This window comes from Mirounga leonina, unplaced genomic scaffold, assembly GCF_011800145.1.
Source record: "Mirounga leonina isolate KUSES-001 unplaced genomic scaffold, KU_Mleo_1.0 Mir_127, whole genome shotgun sequence".
Taxonomy (NCBI): domain Eukaryota; kingdom Metazoa; phylum Chordata; class Mammalia; order Carnivora; family Phocidae; genus Mirounga; species Mirounga leonina.
The window spans coordinates 68,723,664-68,745,246 of NW_023270316.1; the positions used below are offsets into that span (position 1 = coordinate 68,723,664).

The 21,583-nt window shown below is 32.0% G+C and overlaps 1 protein-coding gene across 4 annotated transcripts in view; it reads right to left on the reverse strand.

The window, feature by feature from the left end:
* The window catches only part of PDS5B (PDS5 cohesin associated factor B), a 199,176-nt gene that overhangs the window by 110,190 nt on the left and 67,403 nt on the right, over positions 1-21,583 (reverse strand). For all 4 annotated transcript variants that reach the window (XM_035003564.1, XM_035003565.1, XM_035003566.1 and 1 more), the window contains 7 exons: positions 18,432-18,558; positions 15,287-15,490; positions 12,348-12,434; positions 12,146-12,243; positions 11,386-11,512; positions 5,768-5,848; positions 1,357-1,497 (listed from right to left, as the gene is read on the reverse strand). In XM_035003564.1, the coding sequence (XP_034859455.1) occupies positions 1,357-1,497; positions 5,768-5,848; positions 11,386-11,512; positions 12,146-12,243; positions 12,348-12,434; positions 15,287-15,490; positions 18,432-18,539 (846 nt within the window). In that variant the 5' untranslated portion in view covers positions 18,540-18,558. The remainder of the gene's footprint in view (positions 1-1,356; positions 1,498-5,767; positions 5,849-11,385; positions 11,513-12,145; positions 12,244-12,347; positions 12,435-15,286; positions 15,491-18,431; positions 18,559-21,583) is intronic.

The window sequence follows — 21,583 nt, forward strand, 5'->3', positions numbered from 1 at the left end:
CTAATGTGCAGCCAGGGATGATTTAAACTTACTTTATGCCACTATAAAATTGTGTTCCACAAAGAATTCCACAAATTCACCCAGCAACTTCCTAACTATATGTTTCTATATGTTTCCTTTGTCATGTTGTTCTTTATCTTTTAGCACACTTAACAATATCTGGCTTATTAAATCTGAATTTTTTTCCTCTTCTATGCTAGATGTTAAACTTGCTAAAAACAGGGATGATAATTCCTTACTTTTATATTTCTTACAGTATTCACTATTTTTATTAAAGAAAATCAGACCGGGGCGCCTGGGTGACTCAGTCGGTTAAGCGTCTGCCTTCGGCTCAGGTCATCTCAGGATCCTGGAATGGAGCCCCGGGCATCAGGCTCCTTGCTCAGTGGGGAGCCTGCTTCTCCCTCTCCCTCTGCCTGCCGCTCTGCCTACTTGTGCTCTCTACCTCTCTGTCAAATAAATAAATAAAATCTTTAAAAAACAAACAAAAAAAAAATCAGACCAATAAAAAAATTAAAAGTATGACTGCCTTCTGCCTCATCAAAATTGCTAACTACATGGGAAAATATGGGTCAGGCAGGCCAGTGAATCAAGTGGTTCACTTGAGAAATACACCCCAGAATAGAACGAGAATAATCACTTGCTAGTTTTGTGGGGTATTCACACTACAAATATGGATTGTTTATTTTCTTGTTTTGAAAGAGACAAATAAAATTTTTACAAACAAGAAATATAAAATGGAAATCATTTAAGAATTTCTCTGGGTGTTACATCAGGTTTCATCTAAGATGATTAATTATAACCAGCTTTTTTAAATCTTCCTGTAATAATCTGAAAGAGCAAAGAGTATTCCCCAAATCTACAAATAAACTCAATTTTATGGCATAATTTAATCTCAAGGCAATAGGAACATGCCACCAAAAGATTCCAGAGAACTATGTGAAAAGTAACAGAGCTTTCAACATAGGCATAAGATAATATGCACATAGGGAAAATATTTCACATGTGGGTAACAGACCCTAAACCATTTTCATGGCCTAATCAAGGGGTCTTGGGAACCACTATAAACTGTGCCTTGAAAAGAAGCTAGACCTCAAAAGTTAGTCAAAATCTAGAATTTATCTGGAAATTATCTGAAGGAAAATACCATCATTAAAAAGTGGCTACTATCTGCTAGGCACCATGCCAGGCATTGCAGATAAACAAAGAGGTAAGGTACAAACATGTAAATAAGTAACAGTAATACACTACTTCATCTGCAGCATTCAGCTAAAACTACCATAAGAATTAGAAAGCAACAAATAATGCTCTTTGCTAATCTGGTTGACAGAATCATAATATTTTTAAAATAGTTACCTTTAGTTTAAATTCAAGTTGGGGTAAAACTGAGAGCAGCAAATGACTATCAATATTGTAGAGCTCCAAAATTAAGTCAAAGACATGCTCTGACAAATCGCTGATAGATGTTTTCCCAAGCATCAGAACCTGATTAAAAAACTTTTGAGAAAGAAGATTTATCATTAATAGAAATGCCATAGATAAAATGAATTTTCTAAAATCTTAATTATCATTAAATTAAATTCATCATTATTCTACACAAAGTCAAACTAAGGTTATCAAAACATTTTTAACAGTAAGTGGAAAACAACTACAGGCTAGTTTACCTTGCGCATGAAATTCACCTCATATACAATAAAAGATAATTTGTACTAACTTATCAATTAGCTTATCAATCAACACTCTATCAAATGCACTTTTTTCCCCATTATGGTACTTACTATATTTTATCCTGTAATATGGTTATATTTGTGTACATGTCTTAATTTCCCTACTATATAAATTTCTTAAAGTCAAGGGATCACATCTTGTTCACCTTTTATGGGAGACAACAGCATCAAAGACAAAATCTTGCACCTTCATAGAAGGGGCTGATTCCATTTTTAAAATATGTAATTTTACATTTATAATGTAAAACAACCTCTTTCTAATCCTTGTCTTCTTTTATATTCTGATAAACAGTGTGTACATATGTACAAAGTTTACAGCACTAATTAAAATCCAATTAAAAGCATACACACACGCACACACACAGAAAATCCAAATTTGAACAATTTTGTTTCTATAAGAAACCAGCTATAACTAGTTTCCACATTCAGATCATCTACCATATTACTACTAAAACTGGTAAAGATACATGGCATAATGGTCCACTGCTTTCTATGTAAAGTCTTCCAAATTCATAAAAAGTTAACCCAGAGCATATGCCACATATTCTCAACAGTATCTTCTGTCTCCTTGAAGAAGTAGTTTAAGAATTTTTTACACCACATAAGCCCTGATCTCTCCTCTCAGTAACAGTTAATACAACCTGGCTTACTATATGGAAAGTACAAAGTCAAATATTTCACATTTCTATGTCTTTTCTGCTTGCTTTAACTCTTAGATTATTCTTAAATGAAGTTTCTTATGTCTATGAACCTGTACAAACTACCTAGCCATGAAGGGGCGAAAAGACCAAATTCTATTCTACTATTCTTTCTTCACCTGTTTGTTGTCCTTGTTTATCAATGTCGTAGGAAAAGAATTTAATGACATCAAAGGCTAAATTCTCATTCAGACTCAAAATAAAATGACTTTGTTTCCATTCATAAATTTTCTGTTTAAAAATAGTAAATCTAACCTTTCCTTAACAAGACCACAATAATCCTTTCCAATCTCGTCACCTTGTCACATGATGTAATTGTCCTCTTTATCAGTCTGGGGAAACCACATTTGAAAATTAAAAAAAAAAAAAAATGCTGTAGTCTATTAAGTGTACCATAGCATCATGTCTTTAAAAAAAACCATATACATACAGTAATTAAAAAATACTTTATTGCTGGGGCGCCTATGTGGCTCAGTCGGTTCAGTGTCCCGACTCCTGATTTTGTCTCAGGTCATGAGATCGAGGCCCACATTGTGGAGCCTGCTTAAGATTCTCTCTCTGCCCCTCCCCACCTGCTTGCTCACACGCGTGCACACTCTCTCTCAAAAAAAAAAAGTTCCGATGAAAAATAAAATTACCAAGACGTGATTCATTCAGAAAATTTTTTGATATGTCACTAAATACTTTTTGTTTCTGATAATTTGATCTTTTCAAAAAATACATATACTTTTTAGTTTCTTGTCAAGTGAGAACAAATTTTATTTTCAATACTCTATAATAACCTAAGATAATAATCTAAGATAATCACCACAGCGATTTAAGTCCTAAATACGTAAGAATCACTATAAAGAACAAACTTTCATGTGTCTATATCATATCCCTGATAGTGAAAAAAAATAAGTAAAAAAGAGATAGAAATGTGGTTATTATTACCTCAGTATCCTACCTATACTTTTGCTTGCTAATTCTCTACTAGAAAGACAAATGAATAATGGCTACTATATGTACAAATTCAAAAAAGCTGAAAATATTTTTTAAGCTGAGAATATTTTAATATTGTAATTCATTTTATACTATAAGACAATTAAGTTCACTAGATCAAAATTTGAGGTAGGAAAAAAAAAGATGTATAAGGGAACAAAAGAGGGAAAAAAAGCAACTCTTAATGACTTCTTAGCTAACCATCAAATAAAGCAAGGAACAAGAAAACAAGAGATCAAACAATGGACAAAGTACTGGGAATATACAATTGGAAGTGTGCTCGGACCATTCTAATCTTTTGCCTCTCACCCCTCAATTTCCGATAACGATAAAGAGGCAGTTCTACTTCTGCAGGCAAGAACTAAGAACAGGCAATTAACATAAGCTTTAGTGACAGGGAAATGTAAACACCTGAGATGGCTAAAAATATTTCTCTGGTCCTTTTTCTTTTAGCTCTAATTATAAGTATTTTCAAACAAACATATGTTGAGAGAACAGTGTAATGAAATCTAGCTAATCACCTAGCTCCAACAAATACCATTATTCTATCTTGGACCTTTTTTTCTTTTATTATCCAAATATTTCTTTCCCCAGTTCTAGAAAACATACTGACATGGTATAGTGTTATTTCTTTTTTGTTTTGTTTTTTTTGTTCCCCCCCACCCCCCCACCCCCAGAAAAAACGGCATCAAAAAAATTTAAGTATTCCCCTAAAAAACATCTGGCTTGGCAATACCAATTTAAGTAAGTGACCACCAGGAGGAGCTCAACTAGTGTATCTAATGGGCCATGGAGATAGTCATTCAGATGCACTTGAAGCAAAGGAAAAGGGAAGGCTAATTAATCACACACAGAATGCTTATGTCTGGGGTCTACACACTTCAAAAGCCATTAGGTCAATAATGAAAAAAACTCAACCCACTCAATCCAACCAATTTATATTCTGGCCAATAACCAAGATTCACAAAACTTGCAGAAATCGTTATTTAGAATTCCCTGACAATTTGGAGCCATTAAAATAGATTACACAATTTGTCCAGCTTCTGAAAGTTCACCCTCCAAAACAATTTCCTTACAAATCAAATACATTTTTCCAAATCATCATGTGTTTAGAATTATTTAAGGTCATAAGCCAGAAACAAAAACTGGCATTTACCAAGATACTGTTCTATAAAGTTTGTTACTTTTTCAAAGCACATCTTTTCATGATGTATTTTATATATTGACTCTATTTTTTATATACTACAGGAAACATGCTCCGTCAATAAACTTCAGGAAAATTAAATACGTGATTATACATGACTTTGTTTCTCACTTTTTTTCAAGAGACAGATTAACATCCTTTACATATTTGAAGGTGGGTGAAAGTGTAAAGTTAAGTAGCTACATAATTCCAGAGGCCAACATTAACACTGTGTTCTAGATTTGTTCCAGGAGGCACCATTCATGTGAATACATTCCATGTATTCATGAGTTTCTGATATACTTTTTGTTTCTGATAATTTCATCTTTTCAAAAAATACATATACTTTTTAGTTTCTTGTCAAGTGAGAACAAATTTTATTTTCAATACTCTATAATAACCTAAGATAATAATCTAAAATAATCACCACAGTGATTTAAGTCCTAAATACGTAAGAATCACTATAAAGAACAAACTTGCATGTGTCTATATCATATCCCTGATAGTGCAACTCAACAGAACTATGGGTGGAGAGAAAATAAAACTAAAATAAGCTTTTATCAGTGTACCTATCAGCTAAAATACATTTCTTCTGAAAATAGCTAAAAGATGGTGAATGGTAAATAAGCAGATTTGGAATGATATTGAAAGGGCTCACCTCATCGCAATTCTTCCCCTTTTTTAGAAAAGGTTGATGTACATGAAATCTACCCCGGGACAGCAAGATAGACAACTGTCACCAAATTGCTACCATTCATACTTGCCTTCAACTTTAGAGTCGTGATATTAATTCATATCTACTTCTTGTATAAATCAATTTAATCTCCAAAAAGCTGTAACTTCCCTGAATAATGAGAAGTTCCATATGTTTTATCTAATTACATTTAGCTTATTTGTTAACACTAGAAACAAGCAGTGTATCTTGCTAACCAAAATAAGACCTATTTTAGTTCTTAGGCAGTTTGAAAGAAGCAAATGAATGAACAAACAAGATGAGAGTTAACCTTCCATATAATAATAAATAAGAATAATTTTAAATAAGGAGAAAGAAAATATATTATTTAATGATTAAAACAATACAAAATTTAAAAGTATGTACTACCTGCCAAAATTTTGCTTCTAGCTATCTTTAAAATGTTGGCTAATCCTTCTAACAACCAATTACGAAAAAGACTTACATTGGTAATATATGGTTCAATAGCTTGAGCTGTCCTCTTCAGTAAAGCCTTTGCCAAATCATATGCTTGCTTGTTTAAATTCTGAAAAACATAAACAGTATCTATATTACGTATCTCTAACTATGAAAAACAAAATATTACCTGTATTCCAAAAGCTACTCCTGAGTATATGAATGAGAAAACTAAACTCAATTAGAACAAAGGAGAAGGCAAAGCCACTTTTCTTCTTTTAAGACTAACTGGTCTACCTACATCATAAGATCCCTTCCAGGAAAGGATAATTACATTTTCTTCCTATCTCATTCACAGCATAAGGTAAACCATAGAAAAGACCAATAAATGTTTATTAGATAGAAGAGGAGACAGTCACTCTAAACCTAGTCCCGAAGTCAAATCAGTTCAGCTTAGTACAAATACAGGCTGTTTTACCCCAGGTCCAGAAGAACCAAAACATCCTAAGAGAATGAACTGGGTTCTAATGTGAACAAGAATGGAGGGCCCACAGGTGGGGAAAAACAAGAGTTTGGGGTAGGTATGGGACAGATTTACTCAAGCACATCTCAGAGCATAGATAAGGTCAATGATACAGTAAGAAACAACAAACAGTAAAATATGAAAAGAAAAAAGATACAAGAAAAAATATCTTAAGAAAATGTTTCTAAGAGATTCTGATGATGACAAAAACAATCAAGACCAAAGATCTAAAAGAGAATTGCTATTCCAATTTAAAAACATTACAGAAAACAGGTACACTGTAGATATCCTGGAACTCACATTTAGCATATTTTTAGATTTACCTGCATTGATGCTTCTATTGAATTATTTCATTTGTAATTGCTGTTTAGTATTTTACCATATAATATACTACAGCTTATTTTCTCATTCTCCTATTCACAGACATTAAATTGTATGTCTTATACATGCTTCTTTGGGCATACAAGAAATAATTTTCTGTAAATTCCACCTCTACCATTTTTCATATGGGCTTTTTTGTCCTTATTTATTTATTCTATAAATTTTACACACTAAAACTTTGTCAATTTTATGTATAACATATCTTAGTCTGTACTTGTCTTTTCAGAAGTTTATGGTATTTTAGAGATAGAGAAGTTTCTAGACTTAATGTAATCAAATATATCAATATTTTCCTATTTGGCTTGTGCTCGCTGTATCTTTCTTAAGAAATTCTCCTCCACAATGAGATTTAGATGTTGCTTTATATTTTCAAATAAAAATTTAAAGATTTGTTTTTCAGATTTAGAACTTTATTCTACCTGTAATTTATTTTTATGTATGGTGTAAAATAACATTATTTCCCATATGGATATTTGATTGTCCTAAAACAAGTCATTAAATAGTCTGTTATTCCCTGCAGTGACCTATAATATCCACACTCTCAAGTTTCTATATAACTATGGAGCCACTTGTAAATTCTCCATTACTTCTATATGTCCCTTTGTCTATCACTGCCTGATTATAGTCAAAGGGATATATGGAAACAGTCCCCACTTTCTATTCCTCTCCAAAAATGGTTAGCTATTATTGGCCATTTGCTCTTCAATGTGAATTTTAAAATCAGTTTGTCAAATCACCCACACATGTTCAGACTTTCTCTTTTGATTGGATTATCTATTCCTATGCAGAAATCTGGCATCATTATGATACTGAGTTTCCCATCCCATAAATATAACAAATCACGCAGCATATTTAAGTCTTTACACTTTTTTTGTCAAATATATGATTTAACATAAAGTTGCACATTTTTGTGAAATTTCTAAGCAGCTCAAGTCTTTGTTAAAGCTACAAATTTATTAAATTATACCAACAGCTTTTCATATATTGAACTTATATCTAGCAACCTTGCAAAATTTGCTTATTTGTTCTAGTGACTTATCTGTATACGGTTTTGTGTTTTCTGCAGTCATATTAACTGCAAATAATTTCAGTTTATTTCTTCTTTCTGATCCTTTTATCTTTTATCTCATTTTATTCCACTAACTTAAGACCTTTAATGCTAATTAGAATGGCAATGTTGCCTTTTCCCTGAGTAGAAGTGTTACTAAACTTAAAAAAAAAAAAAGCTTCAGCATTTCACCATTAAGTACAGTATCATACATATCGTTATCATTTTATGGAAGTTCCTTTCTATTTCAAATCTGCTAAGAGGTTTTATCATAAATTATACTGAATTTTATCACATGGTCTTTTTCTACATCTATTGATATTTTTTCTTTGATCTGTTAAGTTACATAAATATCTTTGTCTATGGTAAACATTTTCTAATGTTAACCCATCCTTATAGTCCTAAAAAAAAGCCAATTTGCTCATTATCAATATTAGTTTATACCATTCCAAATGTTATTATTTCATGTTGAATTTATGTGATTATAACTTTAGATTAAATTAGCCTATGATTCTTCTTACTTGCTTAGTTTTGTCTAGTTTCCCTATGAAGATTATATTCCACTTATAAGGTGAACTGTGGAGCATTTCTTCCTTTTCTATAATTTGGAAAAGTTTGATTGATATAAAGATTGTAATGCTACTCAAATGATTAGTAGGTAATCTCCTGACTCAGTTTAAGTTCTTTTGTGGTAGGTTTGTGTTCTGCTGCTGTTGCTTCCATTTAGGTTGCTATTGTTGTTTGGGAGGAAGGGATTTTGTTCATTTTATGAATATGGTTTTTAAAACCAATTAGATTTCTTTTGCTGGTTAAACGTTATTCAAGATTTTTCTCTCAAGACAAATTTGGCAAGTTATATTTTCTAGGAATTTATTTTACCTAATTCCAAATATGTTACCATAAAATATTCTTCATGGGATTATCTTTTTATTTTTTTAATGGCTGCTGTTCCCATTTCATTCTAAAACTGTATATTGATACTGAGATCTCCTTTTTCCTGATTCAATTTGCCAAGGATTTGCTTATTTAATACATTTTTCAAATGGCCAGCTTTGAGGTTTTGTGAAATGTCACTATATTTTCTTTTTTTTAATTTTATTTTTTTGAGAGAGAGAGCATGAGCCAGGGGAGGGACAAAGAAGCAGACTCCCTGCTGAGCAGGGAGCCCAATGCGGGACTCAATCCCAGGACTCCAAGATCATGACCTGAGCTGAAGGCACATGCTTAACCAACTGAGCCACCCAAGTACCCGTCACTATATTTTCTATTTCATTGATTTCTGTATTTCCGTCTTTTCTTCCTTACATACTCTGTATATTCTGATATTTTTATAACTTCTTGGACACTTAGCTAATAAAATTAGACTTAAAACACATTTTAAGTTGTATCCCACAAGTTTTAATATGTATCATTTTAATTCTCATTTCTAAATATTTTATAATCGCCATTATGACTTATTATTTTGATAAATTATGGTTGCTATAAACTTGTTTTTGTTTCAAATCCTCAATATGCTTTTTATAAACTACTGATCTACTTAATTTATAATCACTGGGAGAAGTGATTTAAAATGGCCCACCAAGTTATGAGTGTTTTTTTTTCTCCTTATAATTCTTTCAATTTATAGTTTATATATTTCCAGCCTATGTACATTCAAGTTTGAATACTTTCCTGAAAACTAAGCCATTTGTCCTTCTACAAATTCCTTCTTTACCCAGTAAAGACGATTACATCTAATATCAATACAAGCCGCTTCAGTTTTCTTTCGGTTAAGTACATTCCTGGCAAGTCTTTTTTTCCATCCTTTTAAAAGCTCTCAACCTTTTTGTAACAGTATTTTGTTCTTATCTCTTATTGAACAGCTGGATTATTTTCAATCAAATCTGACAATCTGTTTTAAGTAGTAAATTTAGACCATTTATATTTATTGTAATTCCTTTTACTATAATCCTGAAAATTTTAATATGAATACTTCATTTCAAGTTAGAAGTTAATCAATAGCTCTATACTCCTGATCACCACCAAGATTAGATCACTCATTAACTCCATTAAGCCAGTCAATCTTATACATTATTTGCATCCAGTAGTTCAGGACCATTTTGTTAATCTCTTTAATTAATCATTATAATTATTACTGCTACTATTTTTTTATAGATCAGTTCTTATTTTTTTTGTTCACCATTATTTCTTCTTCCTTGCTTCTATTAATTCAAGTTCCATCATTCTACAGTACTCACATAGTAGTTCTTTCATGAAGAATCTTGACAAGTGAATAATGTCTTAATTTCACTCAAACTGGATAGGCAACCACATACATATACACACAAATGCACAATTATTTTTTCTTAGCATTTTGGAAATATAGTTCCATTATCTTCTGGCATCTATCCTTGCCACTGAGAAGTGAGCAATCAGTTTAATCATTATTCCTTGGTGAGAGCTATGCCTTTTCCTTCTGGGTGCTTTACAGATTATCTCTGGTTTGGTGTTCTACAACTTCTCCAGGATGTTCCTGGACTGGGATTTATTTTTATTTATTCCTCTCACGACACTTATGCTACTTAAACCATAAATCCATGCTTTTCAACAGTTCTGGAATATATTAAGCAAATTCCTATTTAAACATTTCTTCTCCACTTTCTACTTTGTGTTCTGAAATCACTACTAAATATACTGGTCCTTTTCATTCTATATTTCATGTCTCAGTATCTTTTATGTTTACTTTATCTCACTTTATCTGTGTAATTTCCTCTGATCTGTGTCCCAGTTCTCTAAATATCTTTTATAATCCTATAGGGATCTTAATTTCAATGACCATTTCTCATTTTTACCTTTTTCCTAAACTTCTCCTTTCATATATCTAGCTATCATGTTTTTAACTCTTATTTTTATGTCTTTGATCCCTTTAAGCACATGTTATCTTAAATTCTTTTAAGAGTATTTATTATTTTTATCTAATGTATTATCTGAATTTTTAAGTCTATTTGCAGTATCTGATTTTCAGCACTGATGGACTATTTTAAGAGTCTGGAAATATTAAATTATGAGGTCATTTCCATTGAAGCACTATTTGTGTGAATGTCATATACCTATAAAACTTAGATTATACCTGGCCAAAAAGGTCTTCAGTTTGCACAGATCTTTATACTGGTGTCTGGTCCCTCTCTTTAACCTCTCTCTTTTCTCTCTTTCACAGAAGAACCATTATTTCCAACTGTTTACTGGAGAGTTAATCATTTTCAAGGAACATGACACACAAACATACATCTTGATTAACATCACCCAGGGAAGAAACACTGTCATCAACATATCCTTTGTCTACAAATTAGTAAAGACTTCCCTTTTAATTTCACCCCTCCTCTCCACCTACACTACTGCTGTCTTTCACTTAAGGCTCTAACTGGTTTTAGCATCTCCTGATATATAAAGTTATGTGATAGCTTCTAAGTAGCTATCACTCCTGAAACATATCCTATACAAAACTGAGTTATTACAGATATTTTATCATATAAACTACATCTTTTAATTTAATTAGTAACTATAAGTGTACCATGTTTCATTAAACATTAAACATGACTAATATTAAATATTAATTAAAACAGATCCTCCAAAACTAAGGCTGAAGCAGGAAAAATTATACTCAGAACATAAGCACAAACTCTTGACCTTAATATTAACGGGCCTTAGACATATTTCAGTATATACTGCTACTTACCTTATGGGCAGGTACCAGATTTACCAAAACTGTATCCAAAAGCTCCTGAGATACTGTATCGCCTTCACAAATAATAGAACTCATGAGGTCTACCATGTGCATGTGAACTTTCTGATTGTGACCATTGCTGAAATTCAAAATAGATATTTTATTTAAAGTGTACAGGATTTACTCATAACATGGTGTTGACAAACACTACTTTATAAAACATGATATTAAAATATTAATTAAATCAAATTCCATATATTCATTTAAAGTTTCCCTCTCTCCCAAATCTTACGGTGGTATCAAAAATATATTTTTAAACTACATTTCCTGGATTACTTTTCCCTAATTTTAACCAGTCTCACAATCAGAAGTAATTAAATCAAATGTCATCTTTAGTTTTACCTTAAGTTCAGAAAATCAAATTGCTTTGAAGTTAATTCTAATAGATATTAAAGAATACACCAAAAAACTCAACTATTTACATGAATCAGAGTAATATTTAAATAAAAGATAAAAGTATAATCCAAAAAATATTTTTATATTGGCTATAGATTGCCTTATGCCACTCCTGTATATACCTTACAATACAAAACTGATTTAGTTCTATTCATTTTTAAAACATCTCTAAAAAATAATGTTAATGAGTTCTTAAGTTACAACTCTTAGCCTTCCAAATATTCATCATAACAAACATAGTTTATACATATTCAACTATAAGTTCTAAATTCTTTATATTAAAAAAAAAGTTACATGCCTAATAAAATAAACTTACTTTATAACTGAAAATAATGTTCTGTATAATTGGGTAAAAATTTCATTGCTATCTTCCAACTCAAAGCATATGTTATATGACTTGACCCAAGCAATGTTCTAAAAATAAGAAGCAAAAAAAAAGAAAGGTAAATACTTTAATTAGTAAAAACATACAAGCACAAAAACCAATTTAAAATGTCACCATAAGATATATTGCTTACCTCAAGTAAGTAAAAATACCTATTGAATTGTGGGCTTTTTGTATCCTCTAGCCCCTTCAACTGCCTTGTTATAAACATAAATATATCCTTCAAAAAAGAGAGACAAAGTATTATTTAGATTATGAATGCTAAATGAAAATATTCACTAACTTCCTAAAGCTAATTCAGCACTCATGTGTATCCACCATGATAAATTTAAAAACCAGGGGGAAAACTGTATTTGGCTGGAACTTCTTAAAAGAACCTTATCATATAAAACCTTCTCATATGAAAACACTAAATATCTTATTACCCTTCACAGGAAAATAGTAAATAGTTTACCATGATCTTAGAGAATGAAACACTTCATCTTAAAGCAAGTTAAAAAACTAGAACTGGAAACTAGTAAACCAAAATTTATCCCATTATCAGTGTAACAAAGGTTTTATCTATGATGTTACTAGTATTAGTATTACATACTAATAACAAAGGTTATACGAATAATGTAACTGAGAGCTAATTAGGTTTGCTGGAATAGCACTACATAGGTAATTATACAGCAAAAACACAGTATAGGAAACTTAGAATTCCAAAATAAATCACCAAGTGAAAAGACAATAGATCACAGAAACTTAGAAATTTTAAAAAGACCTGCAGAAGTTAACTTTCAAGCTTCCTACCTAATCATTAAAGTTACTTGTTTTTTTCCCACCATTTCTCAATCTATTTCCATCTGTTGGCTTTTGATTTTTTACTACATCTTCCTTTTGTACCTGGATAGAGATAGGTTCAATGTCCCTTAAGGCAATTTTTATGGAGAGGATGTTCTTAAAATTTTGGAAAAGGGTAATTATAAAAGCTAATTCTGCAAAGGAATCATGCTAATCAATAAATATAAATAATATTAAATAAATAAAAAGAAAAAAGAAAAAATGTTTTCCTTATAAGTAAAATGATAAACAAGAATATTTTTAAAAGAGAAAAATATGCAGTTAATGAGTAGCTTTTCAAAAAAATACTATGGAAATTATATCCTTCAAAAATGGTCACTTTGACAGTAGTACTGTACAAAATACATCTTTTGTGAATAAATCCTCCTAGTGTGACTAAAAGAAAACCAAGTGCCACAATGACTACCTAGAGACAGACAACAGTCACTCATTTATAACCTTTCCAACAATCACTGACCTACCCATGAAGCCAAGTGTATAAAAAGTTTTCTGATAATGATAAATTTACAGTGGAAATATGAGCAAAGTGTCACAGTTTTCTATTACTGCCACTGCAAAGAAAAATACAAATTTTATGCTAATCAATAGTGAAAAAGAAAAGACGCATTTAAAGAAGACCAAAAATTCTGACCAGAATAAGTAAGATACTGTAAACTTTTCAGCTATGGAATAATCCCAAAATACTCTAATTTAATCACAGCTCAATATTCTTCTTATAAACTGTCCTGTTATAAATAGAACAGATGTGTAGGTATTCTTTTAGGAAGGCTTTTTATTACCCCAAAGTCCTGAGATAAGTCAATGATTATGCAAACTGAGAAACACACGAGAGGCAGAAGAAACCTGTAGCAGCACTCTTAAATAATTAGACCTTCCTCTTCATGAGAATGACAACAAGACATTAGTAAGGAAGAGCCCCACAGGCCATTTCCAAATTAGAGGTTTATAATTAGAAAGCAAAATATATACCTGGGTACACAACTCCACAGCTCAGTTCATGTTATCTACTTAAACCTCTGACCATTCTTAAGTTCTACATTTCAATTCTACCTTCAAGTGACAAATACTGTCACTATCCTGAGATTCTCTACCAATTAAAATATTAAACAATCATGCCCAAACCAGTTTGGGCATTCCACGCTAGAATTTTGGCAGACTTGATCAAATGAGCAGGTTCCTCACTCCCAATTATCAGGAATCATATCAGGACTCTTTTTCACCACTGTAAACCCAGTTCCTAACACATAGTTAACATCAATACCTGTTAAATGAAATAAACCTGAATTGCTATCATTTTCTCCACACTGGTATTAATAATCTTCCTATAGACTCATTCTCTAACCCACAATTTCCACAATTATCTCTTTTTTTTAAAAGATTTTATTTGAGAGAAAGTGAGAGAGAGAGAGAGAGAGAGAGCACAAGCGAGGGGGAGGGGCAGAGAGAGAGGGAGAGGGAGAAGCTGATTCCCCGCTGAGCAAGGAGCTGGACACTGGGCTAGATCCCAGGACCCAGGGATCATGACCTGAGCTGAAGGCAGACACTTAGCTGACTTGAGCCACCCTGGACCCCCCACAATTATCTTTTATTACTACTGGTTTTTCTAGTTTTCTAACCTATTTTATTCAATATTTTTTGTACAGCTCTAGTAATTTCACACTTTCAAGCAGCTGAATTAATCATGCTATTCCCCTTTTTTCATCTTTTAAAGATTTTCCATTCATATGGCTTTACTTACAACTACTTTAACCAAGTACTAGGTGTCTTTTCTACCTTTTCATTAAAATTTTGTTCACTGTATTTTCTTCCAAACAATTCATATCACACACACACATTAGGATTCATATAGTATAAATTCAGGCTTATACTACATACTATGTTTTACATAATGAATATGGTCTTCAGTATAGATGTTCAAAAGGGAAAAGGAAGTATCCCCCCCCCACCAAGTGTTTCTGAAATAGAACTAATGATAATATAATATAAAAAGTATAGAATACACTGCACTAATCTACTTCTTATCCTAAAGATCAAAAATTGTTTTACAAAAGTAAGTACTAAATGAGGAGTGGGGGAGTTCTTAAAAAAAAAAAAAAAAAGTTGTTTAACAAAAGATTGCTGCAGTCAATGTCAAAGAATACCAAGAAATTATCTAAATACTTTAAGTCCCATTTTAGTTAGAAAGATAAATGAAAGTATTTCTTGGAAGTTCTTTAAATCAGTACTTGCCTTTAGTTTATCAGGGGATGTGTAAGGAGCTTCAGGAGCATAAATCCTGAAAATATCAGCAAGGCAGCAGGCTACCAGTAAGCGAACATCTTTGTCAGGATGCTTGAGGAAAAAATCTGAAGCAAGATGTAAAGCTAGGTTTAAATAAAGCTCCTTTTCTTCTTCAGAGTCCTGGTCCATATCCATGAAAGTTTTCACAACCATCTATTCAAAATCAAAATAATGAAATAATGAAATCCTTCATGCAAAAATAGTCATTTGAAAGAACAACCATATTAATTGCAAAGATTAACTTCCAAATAAATAATACACAGTACTTTCATTTTTCCCTTGAAAGTATCTGAGAGAGCAAGATCCTTCTAAAACTACAAAAAAAATAATTTTTCTTTAAAAGACTAAAATACTTTTCATGTACCCATCATACCTGCTAACCAGATAAAAAGTTTAAAACTAGCCTTGAATGGAGTTTCTGGTCTCACTTTTACAAATGGACTACAAGGATTATGTCCTTCTTAAAAAGAGCAACCCCTTTTTATAATATACCTACTCCTTTTATTATACTTCTAAAGAAAAAACCTAGGAAAAGAAGAAAACTATTTTTCCATGTGACCCATAAACCACTCCAGATACACGGATTTATACATTCAGCTAAAAAAGAATAAACAGATTTAAGGATGATGAAGATGTATTCCTAAACGTTAAAAAGCTACCACAAAGTGACTACCATAGCATCCAACAAAATATTTCTTGTGCCACAGTAAAAGAGAACATGACATGGACATTTTATTAGTAGGACTCAATGGCACGTATGGAGTAAGCAGAAAGAACCTATAGGAAATGGTTCCTTTTGCAAAAACATTTACATAAAAGTAGTAGGACAGAAATAAAAATGGTGAGGAATGGTACTAGTTGAATTCTATAAAGAGCTTTTTCTAATTTCAGTATTAGTTGTCACAATGAACCCTGAGTCATACTATTCTTACCTCAAATGAGACTTTTAATTGCCTAACTTGACAGGAACACACATTTAAATAAAACTCTAATGGAAAGGTGACCATCTGGCATCCACTAGGTGGTGCTGGAAATACTAATCAACAAATAGGACTGGCCACCAACTATCAGTATCTATGACTTGGTCCTTGAAAAATACAAGGATTTCTACTCTGCTACAGAGTTAGATTTCTGAGTAATAAGTTCTCCAATGCCTTGCTGGGGAACAGTGTTCCTCACAGGGCAGACCCTCAGTTCTACTATACCAGATGCCAGAACCAACTGTAAACTAATCCTTCCAGTCTGGCACTATAGTTAGTTTAAGGGTACAAGGTCCAGGACTACTCTCCTAACTTTTAAATTTTAGTCTCTTAAGATATATGTTTGATGGCTTAGGCATATCATGAAAAGAGGCAAAGGAGAAAAAAAAAAAAGACCTACATGCAGGAAACCATTTCTTTTTCTAGACTCTGTTCACAAAAGAGAGGTTCAGTATATTTTGAATAGAATATTATAGGAAACTCTAGAAATTATATAATAAATAATGACACCTTATATATTAACAAACTTTTAATTTATAAAACCTACTCCTGTAATTGTACATATCAAAAATTACTGTCAGCCCACATTAAATCCTTTTTATATTTCTCTAAGAAGGTTGCTAAAAATAGTGGGTAAGTGTAAATTAGGAAAATAAATGAAAAAAACTATATTAACTAGATTACTGCTGGGCATAAATGTCTAAAAAATAATGAAAACATATTACAAACACTAAATGTGAACACTGTGGAAATCATTCCACCAAAACTAACAACAAAGTTTACGCAAGGGCTAGATAATAAGAATTCCTCAAAACTGTCTACAACTCAAATGGTGTTATTAAACTCAACTGCTCATGTATAAGTCATCTATTAAAGAAGATGTCTGAGGAAATAACATCTCTAAAAGACAGGAAATGCTAATCAACTTATAAGTATAGCTTCTGCGTTTAACAGTTTCGTAGCAAACAACAGAGATGTTTACCTATCATTGCTAAAATATAAACTAATCTGAGGAAATAAAGTATTCACTTCTCTAAAAATTCAACAAGGTCAAGAGAATTTGATACAGAGAAAATGAAAAGTGTCACATACAAAGGATTTGTAGCTTCACTATTTTTAACAAAATATACACAACTTCCTAACTAGCACATATCAGTAATTTTAATCTGCTCAAAGATGTCTTTTCCTTTGAATAAAAAAAATCTGATATCTGACATTCTAATACTATATGCACAAAACTAAGACTTTATATGAAATTTATGAGTATTAGAGTCCTTTTCTTCTAATAAAAATAAACCATGCAGCAACAGCTATAAAACAGTACTTTGCTTTAAGGCTCCGGGGTCTTCAATGATTAATTAATGCAGGTTTTCCAGTCGTGAAATAGAGACAAATAATAATGTATCAAGCAACATAAATGTCTAGGTAGATATAATTTAGAAGGGGAAAAATGCTCAAAAATAAAGAACATCTCAACTAACTGATAAATCAGCTTAGCATTCTGCTTGGCCACTCTGCTCCTTTAACCATTTTACAATCACAGGGACTATCACTGCCCTGAAGAAAAGGTAAAATATTGTTCAAACACATATAAAGAGATTCTAGCCATACAGAGACCACCTCATCTATGGAAGGTCACCATTAATCTTGATTCATTGCTGCGTATCAGAAGCAGAGAGAAAAGCTGAAAGTAAAGCTCTTTAACCTACTCCAAAATAACTTGCAAGTAAAATACAGCCTGAGTGCTCAGCACAAAGACTTAAAACTTCCTTTCTTAGATTAAAATGATTGTTTTTGTAAAATCAATGAGATATAGAACAAAGGAGAACTTTATACAGACAAAATGAATATAAGAGTACTACAGATTTATTCTTTATACCCAAGTATAGGAGGCCCTAGAAAATCTAAGCTTCACCTTTCCAGTTGTTCTCCCATTAACAGTAGCTAAGGAAACCCTCCAGTTTTGTATGTACTTCTGCTCTCCTCGATCCTTTCCCTGCCATTTTTAGCTTTCATTTGCTTTTTTAAGGTGCCCTAACAAAATACAGCCCTATGTGATTTCCACAGGTAACCCCCCACCCAGATGTCCCAAAACATAACACAATTCTACTCACCTTTAACCGTCTCACCATCTCCTCTTTAGATATTTTGTCTGAGATTTCCTTGACACCAGGAGGATAAGTAATTTTTCCATCATTGGTTCTTGTCTTTGAGTGAGCCATGATGGAAATATTTTTACCCCTAAAACAAGAAAACTGTTAGAAGCAAACAAAAAAATAGGCATAAACAAAATTAATAATAAACATGAAAAGTAACTGTCCCCCCAACCAAATAATTTATAACTACTTCCTAATTTATAGTTATTCACTTATTTAATTAATGAAAAACATTTAATTAAGCATTTCCCCAATTTTTTTCAATTGTATTTTCACTTCCATTTCTACTAATGGTAAGTTGGGTTATTTGCACTAACCCTCCAACTACAAAAACTATAAATAATAGAAAAAAAATCCAAAATAAGCTTATTTGTTAAAGCACCACAAATTACTTGTCCCAAATAAAAGAGAATACAGGAATCCAGAGAGATAAACAGAGCACTGAACATTATATCCATTTATACCCTGAGGACATTTGCCAACCCTGACAAATCTAGAATTCAGTTCTGGCGGTCTTATGAGGCAAGGGGGACAGAGGTAACTCTTAACCTGGCAAGACAGAACATCAAATAAGAGACCTTCCTGACATCAGTGCACAATACTACTCTGTCTCCAAAAAGATAACACCCACAAAGATAAGCCAGAAATCAACGTGCACCCATGCCCCCATCAACAGCCACAGGAAACAGCAGAGAAAGTTGCCTTGGTACTAAGCAGAGCAACATAATAACAGATTCAGCTAATTAGTTTTTGCCATGGGCCTGCACACTGGCTATGGTTCACATTACCTAAATTGTCCAGAGAACCTCAACACATAAATGCAGTGACCCGTGACTGGTAGTACCACAAAGCACCAAATATAAGTAAAATTCTACACCTCAAAGAATCCCCACCATGAGGTTTCTAGGACAATGACCATTATCAAGTCAAAAATAATCAAGCACCTAAGGACACATGACACTGTATGCAAAAATCTGCAGAAATACCAGGCACCAAGACAGGACACACAAAGACTTCACATATTACAATTCTCAAACAGATTACAAAACTACTATTTTATTGTTTTAAAGAAATAAAAGTCTAAAATAACTCAAGAAATAATTATAGAGAGCAAAGTAGAACAAAAAGTCAAACTTCTAAAACAAAAATGTAAAAACTGAAATTAAAAACTCCGTGGACAAGTTTATTAGCAGATTAGAAAAAGCTAGTAGAACTAGTGAACTGGAAGAGAAATCAAAAGGATATAAAGAAGAAGAAAGGACAAAGAAGTTTAACTTATGATTCATGGGAGTACCAAAAGACAAATGAAAGCACAGGCCCCTATCTGAGTAGAACAGCATAAAATTCAAGAAGCCAAACAGAATTAAACTCAATACGAAGAACTGTAGAAAACAAACAAAACATTAAAGCAGTCATATTACTTTGAAAGGAACAGTATTTATAAACTAGTAAGTCAGCACAATATAAGCCAGAAGACAGCAAAATGTCATCCTCAATGTGGGAAAAGAATACAATTGCAAAGCTAAAGTTTACATCCAAGGAATATAATTTTCAAGAATAGGATGAAAATACAGACAAATTAGCCAAACAAAAGTTGGAAGCTATAAGTAAATATATATAGCACTTCCAACATTGTTTAGCACATACTATGCACTTTACACTACACATATATGATATACATGATCAGGTTAAAAAACCTAGATTTTAAAATTTCACTATAAACAGCTTACAAAAAACATAAAGAAAATATATGGATATGAGATGCTGAAAGTAAAAGGATGAGAAAATATACCATGCAGACACTAAACAATCCAATTACAAAATGGGCAAAAGACATGAACAGACATTTGAAGAGGAAATTCAAATGGCAAATAAGCATATGAAAAAATGTTCAACACCATTAATCATTAGGAAAACTCAAATTAAAACCACAATGAGATCTCATATACTATTAGAATGGCTAAAATAGAAAATAGCAATAACATCAAATATAGATAAGGATGTGAAGAAACTGAATCTAGACACTGCTGGTGGCAATGTAGACTAGTACAACCATAGTTGAAAATAATCTGGCAGTTCCTCATAAAACTGAACATGCACTTACCATACAAATCAGCAACTGCACTCTTGGGAATTCTTCCCAAGAAATGAAAGCCTGTGTTCATGCAAATCTGTACAAGAATATTTGTAAGAGCTTTATTCATATACCCCACAACCAGAAGCAATCCAAAGCCCTTCAATGAATGAATGGTTAAACAAACTCTGATAGATCCACACAATGAAATACTACTCAGCAATAAAAAAACTGACTTACTGATACATTCAATAAATTACTGCCATTATGCTTATTGAAATAGCCAATCTCAAAAGGCTACATGCTATATGGTTTCATTAATGTAACATTCTTAAAATGACAAAACTATAAACATGGAGAACAGATTAGTGGTTGCTAGGGTACAAAGATGAGACTAAGAGATAGCATTACGGAATTCCTTTATAATTCTGTATCTTGACTGTGATGGTAATGACATGAATCTATACACAAGATCAAACTATACAGAACTACACAGAGACAGAGAGAAAGAGAAAAATACTGTGCAAAAACTTGAGAAAACTGAGTAAAATCAAAATCAGTAATCTAATTAACATTATACCAATGTCAATTTCCTTACTTGATATTGTACTTCAGTTACAAAATATGTCACCACTGGCAGAAGATGAGTGAAGGGTTACTGAATTCTATGTACTATTTTTGCAAATTTAAACCTATAATTCTTTCAAAATAAAAAGGTTTAAAAGCAAACCAATCAACTGTATTCCTATGGATAGCAAATAGGAAGTTTAAAAATACAATTTACATAGAAGAGCATAAATTAATCTAACAAAAGATGTACTTTTACAGAGAAAATCATAAAGCTTTATTGACAGAAATCAAAGAAAACCTAAATAAATAAGGAGATATCATAGACTGGATTGGAAGTTTCAAATACTATAAAGATAGCAAATCTTGCCAGTGATTATGTAGTCAATACAATCCCAATCAAGCCCAGGTTTTGATGTTGAAACATGGCAAATTTTTAAAAAACTGATATGTAAATAAATTCAAAAGG